The following is a 5,721-nucleotide window of genomic DNA, read 5'->3' on the forward strand; positions in this document are numbered from 1 at the left end:
ATCTGCCACCTCTCCCAGGACCCCTCTTAGAGACTCTGTGCCAGGGTCAAAATGAAGTTCTCCTTTTATGTTCTCATTCGTGGCACCCAAGAAGGGTGGAAGAGTTTCTCTTAGGAGGTCTGGTCTGAGGGTGGGGGTCAGAGTCAGGAGGTGGAGGCACTCATGTCTTGGATTACACTCAAGGCTCCCTGGTCCCCTGCATGGAGAGCATAATGACAGAAGACCGTCTGAATGAAGTTAAAGCGGGTGAGTCACGCCCTGAGTCTTTGAGAGCTCGGCGGGGGTGGGTGGGGTGGGGGCAGTGAGAGAATGAGTGGGCTCACAGTGGGTGACAGGAAACAGAAGGGATAGATCTCAAAGCAAGTGGCTTCAGCTCAGCCCAGCTATGATCGTCTTTGTCCACGGCGAGCAGTGCTAGGGGGTCACCAAGATACAGAATACACAGCCCCACCCTAGGAGAGTTTACAATCTAGGAAACCAGACTAGGAAATAAGCTCCAAACCATTTAGTGCAGGGTGAGTAGTTCAGACTCTTAATGGGGCAGATTAATTTTGTAACTGGGAAAACTAATGGGAGCCTGAGGGTGGGGCAGTCCCAGAAGGCTTCCTGGAGGAGGCAGGTTTTGATTCAGGCTTCAAAAGGCAGGAATGGGTTGAAAAGCTGGGAGGAAGGTGAGATGAGGGGACACTGAGCAGAGTGCCTGAGCCAAGGCATGGAAAGGAGAAGGATGAGCTGTGAGACCAATGTGGGGACGCGGTCCTAACAAGCAGCCTTTCCCTCCCCATGCCCCAGCTCTGGAAAACCTGAGACACGACCCAGAAGCATCAGTGTGCATCTATGCAGCCCAGGCCCAGGACCACATCTTGGCCAGCTGCTGGCGAAACTCCTGGCCGCTGCCGCACGGGGACTCATGGGTGTGCGACCCGGCTGCCACACACCGCTGGAGCCCCAGCTGTGAGAACCTGCCCACTTCCCACCAGCAGCGCTCCTGGATCATGCAGACCCTGGGCTCCTGGAAGTTATCCTTGAAGCAGTGATGTCCCCGAGCCCCCAGCCCTCCTCAGGGGTGGCCACGGCCACAGCCATCCCCCCTATAAATGCCACGTGGCTTACCTCTCCCCGTGAGTGTTCCCTCAAGGGAGACGCCGTGGCCCTATGCGACGCTTCTGCAAGACGAGTGTGGCCTTCACTGTTGACTCGGTCAACAACTACAGTCTCACACAGGCTCTTTTGTCCACATTTTATAGATGGGGAAGCCAAGGCTCCAAGAGGTGAAGGGGCTGCCTCAAGGCCACAGAGCAAGTCTCCCGCCTGTCTCACTGCCCCCCTCCCCCACATGATTGGGGTGGCTTTAGGGGAAGGAAAAGGAGGGACTCTCCCACCCCATGACATCGGTACATTCTGGAGCCCTGACTACTGAGTCCCACTCTTGGGGCTCTGCTCAGAGACTAACTGTTCCTTATATGGGTCACATTCACTGAGCACCTAACCTGGACCAGGCCTGCTCTGAGTGCTGGAGGAGAACAAGACGAGTCCCAGGTCCTGGTAATTCATACTCTGAGACAGTGGTTTGCAAAAGGGGTGATTTTGACATGCAGGGAATATTTGGCAATATCTGGAGACATTTGTGGCTGTTGGGTGGAGCCCAGAGACGCTGCTAAACATCCCACAGGGCATAGGACAGCACCCACAGTGAAGAATTATCCATCCCGAGTTTTCAAAAGTGCTCAGGTCTAATGGAAGCATCAGAAAAGTATCAGAGACAGGAAAGACACCAACAGCCCAGTGCTGTGATGAAGGGATTCCTGGGAGCTGTGAAGTCCAAAGATGTACCTAGGCTAGCAGGGAGTAGGGGTGTCAGGGAAGGCTTTTCCCAGAGATAAGACACCCACCCGCCACGAGGGGGCTTGGAAAGATGACCACGTGGTGGGGGTATATAGAGGACAGGAAGGTGCACAGGACCAAGGGCCAACTGCTGATATGTAGGTTCAGAGGATCCTAGAATGTGTGTTTTGAGGGGGGAGGAGATCAGGACCAGGACTAGGTCCCTAAGGCCTTGGAGGCTGTGTGAGGGAGGGAGACCTCAGGGAGCAGCGGGAAGACATGGTGTCGTGTGAAGCTGGGGAGAGATGTGGGCAAACACTGGCTTTAGAAAGCTCCTTCCTCTAGAGGATCAGGAACCCCGCAGACACGGCTGGTGGGAGTGTGGAGGGGTGCAGCCCTCTGGATAAAACCTGTCATTATTCGGTCGTACCAAGTTTAGGCACGCCAGGACCTGGCGACTCCGCTCATGAGTACACATCTTGGATGTTTGCTCTTCCCACGGGTCCATGCAAAGAGACGAACGAGGAAGTCTCCCACAGCGTTATTTGCGGTGCCTGAGAGAGGAGGTGGCCTGGGTATCCACGGTTAGGGAGCGAAGGGCACTGTGGAGCCCATGCAGCAGTTTGAGGCCAAGGGGGACGTGTTGCACCACGGACAGGACCTAAAACCTAGTGCTGAGGAGAAAAGTACATAAAAAAATGCATGCATGAAAGAAGTCACATTTTGCAAGAACACTTAAAAACTGAAAATACACATTAAAACACAGAGTGGTGGGAAGGAGTAAAGAGGAGGGCTCTGGAACATGAAAGGGAATAAATGATAAAAGGGAGGGGAAGAAAGCTCACTCTGTGGTGGAAGGAAAGGGGGGGGCAGTGAACAAGAGCACAGACAGGATGACTTGGCTGGAGACTTGGGGGAGGAATGGAAGTCTGGACTGCAGGGTCAGATGGAAAGGGGGACCAGACCTTTGGGAGATGGAGAAGAGCAATTTTCAGAACCTGGTGGTTGATAGAATGGAGGAAGGGGGAGGGACAGGGAGGTGCTGGGGGTGCTGTCTGCATTTCAGAGTGGATGACTGGGTCAAGGGTGTGTCCCTCCACTAGGTCGTTCCTCTGGACCAGAAGCAGGTTCAGGGGGAGAGGAGTTCAGGCTGGATGTGGTCAGTATGAGAGGCTTGGCATCTCACGGTAGTAGAGACACCCACTGGGTGCCTGGCGGCACAGAGGGAGGCTGGGTAGAGGGAATCAGGGTGGAAATAGGTTTGGGATTCCTCGCAGACAAGGCTGAGGTGAGATTCCCTGGGCAAAGGTGTAGAGTACATTTAAGCTCTTGCTCAGATGGGGAGCCTATGAAGTTGACCACACAATCATCTGCCAATAAATCGTAGGCTGAGACCATCGGGATTCTGGGCCTAAGAGAGAGCAGGAAATGGGGGTGATGCTTGTGCCTCACCTTTTCCATTGCCAGGAATGTTCAGAAGCAAGGCCTGCTTGGAGTCTCACAGTAGCCATATGGAGTTATAAAGAAGGCAGACTGGCTTTAGTGCCACATTCTACAGATGAGGACAGGGCTTGAAGATGAGTGGGTCTTGTCCAAGTTCACACGAGAGAATAGCAGTGTGGGTCCCAAAGTTCTCCCAACGCCCATGTCGGAGCTCTTGCCACCCAAAGAGACTGCTGCTTTCACTGTCCAGAACCTAGGTCTGGGCTGGCTTTGACAATCGACAGCTGTCACATTCTGGGTCTGGGTGGCTTCGAAGCACAACAGAGGCTGACAGTGTCAGTAATTGGCCAAGACCCCCAAGTCGTGTTGAGTGGGAAGGGTCCAAGAGCACTCAGCAAGTCAATTTCTCACTTCCTAAGCCTCCCCCAACACCACCTATAAAATGAATTCTTGCCTCTCAGGGTTTTATGGGAATCAAAACATGGAAGCCAAAGGATTTGTAGGCTCTGTACCCAAGAAGGGAAAAGACCATGAAGAGGAGAATGCAAATGGGAACCATTAGGGAGCAGACTGGAGGAGGAAGTGTGGAAAAGGAGGCTCAGCTCTGGATGAGAGGAGACCCTTGGACCAGGTGTTCTGCTGGGTATGGGGGGGCTAGAAGGGGCAGGACACAGGTACCCTGGAAAACTTATGGCCGTCTGGGAGTCATCCGGACTTAGCCCTGCTGTCTGTCTCACCCTGGGATCCGATCATGACCAAGCCTGCCAGCTCCACTACTGGGCCTCCCATCTCTCCTCTCCTCTGGTCTCTCACCAGCAGCCTTGTCAATCTCTCAATCCGGCTCCTCCCATCAGTCCTTCATGGACAACCCAGGCCTTCCTAAAACAAATGTGTCCTTAGGTCCATCACTGGCTCACCATCCTCTGCAAGATAAAGGCTACAAGATAAAGGCCCGACTGCCCTCTGGCTGCCATTGATCTTGCTGGCCTTTCCTCTCGACTCTTGTGGTACCCAGCATGCCAGGCTCTTGCACACCACCATGCTTCTCTGATAGGGGCTCCCACAGCTGCCTAAAAAGCTGAATTCCCCTCCAGCTCCCATCCATCTGGGAAGACCTTCCTCATCTCTGCTCTCAGCTCCGCAGAGAACGGGGGTCTGTGAAATCTCGCTGACTCCCGGAGGTGACACCCACCCTTCTGTGCCTCCACTGTGCAGACTTGTGAAAGGCCCTCCTTTGGATTGGTCTGCTGCTTATCTGCCTTCCAGACCGAGCTGTGGGCTCCCCAAGGCTATAGCATCCATTAGGAGGACGCAGCTGGCGGGGAGCTCCTGTTCCCATCTTGGCTGGAGTGGATAGGGAGGTGGATAGGGAGGTGGATAGGGAGGTGGTTAACCTCAGAAACAGGAATGTCTGATCACATAGCCCCTTTCCCTGAAACTCTTCAAAAGGCACCGCTGCAATCTTAGGGAGACGTGAGTCCTCAGAATCACTACCCACCATTCCTCCTACCCCACCTACTCACCCTCTTTCTCATTCTGTTCCAGCTACCCCCCACCTCCCAGCCTCAGCTCCCCTCCCTGGGGAAGCGCACTGTCATTCCCTAGAGAAGGCTTTTCTCCAGATAGGCCCTGGCCACTCTGGGACTCCTCCTTTGCTAGAAAGCATGTACACCCCGTTTAAGCCGCACCCCTCCCCCCAGTAGAGACATCTGGATGGCTCAGTCAGTTGGGTCTCTAACCTTTTTTTTTTTTAAGATTATTTATTTATTTATTTGGAGAGAGAGAGAGAGAGAGCGCGATCGCGACAGACCGGGTCTCTAACTCTTGATTTCAGTTCAGGTCATGACCTCAGGATCCTGAGTTGAGCCCCTCACCTGGCTCCCTGCTTAGCCTGGACTCGTCTTGGGACCACCCTCTCCTTCTGCCCCTCCCCGCTGCACACTTGTGCGCGCACGCTCTTTCTCTCCATCTCAAAATAAATCTTAAAAAATAAATAAAAACTTTTCCTCCGATAGCTTTTGCTAGCACCTAACAGCCTCTTGTATCTTCTGTGTTTACTGTCTCTTCCACTATCTTTTTAAAAATTATTTTTATTTTTTATAAACATATATTTTTATCCCCAGGGGTACAGGTCTGTGAATCGCCAGGTTTTATCACCTCCTGGAGAGTGGGGTTTGATCTGCTTTGGCAACCACCATAGGCCTGAACACACAGGGAGCTTGGGAAACATGTATTGACTGGCTGAACAAATGAGTGAACGAAGCGATAGTGGGGCATTTTGGGACGCTGGGTTAACCCACCACCCCAAAACCTCGGGGGCGGGGCGGCCTCCAGGGAGGGGAGGGCGGGGCCGGGGAAGTACTGGGCGGGGCGGGGAGGAGTCGCTCGGCCGGGCCCTAGAAGGGGCGGAACCCGAGGCGCACGGGCGGGCGCGGCCCGGAGGATTGAGGGAAA

General features: G+C 53.8%; 1 protein-coding gene across 8 annotated transcripts in view; it reads left to right on the top strand.

Annotated features, from left to right (window-relative positions):
* Window positions 1-1,114, top strand: part of MROH7 (maestro heat like repeat family member 7) — a 50,414-nt gene extending 49,300 nt beyond the window's left edge. For all 8 annotated transcript variants that reach the window (XM_004751597.3, XM_004751596.3, XM_004751595.3 and 5 more), the window contains 2 exons: window positions 184-246; window positions 793-1,114. In XM_004751597.3, coding sequence (XP_004751654.1) covers window positions 184-246; window positions 793-1,037 — 308 coding nt within the window. In that variant the 3' untranslated portion in view covers window positions 1,038-1,114. The remainder of the gene's footprint in view (window positions 1-183; window positions 247-792) is intronic.
* Window positions 1,115-5,721: the final 4,607 nt, after the last annotated feature.

Source organism: Mustela putorius, unplaced genomic scaffold (assembly GCF_011764305.1).
Source record: "Mustela putorius furo isolate JIRA1106 unplaced genomic scaffold, ASM1176430v1.1 tig00003853_pilon_pilon_pilon, whole genome shotgun sequence".
Classification (NCBI taxonomy): Eukaryota; Metazoa; Chordata; class Mammalia; order Carnivora; family Mustelidae; genus Mustela; species Mustela putorius.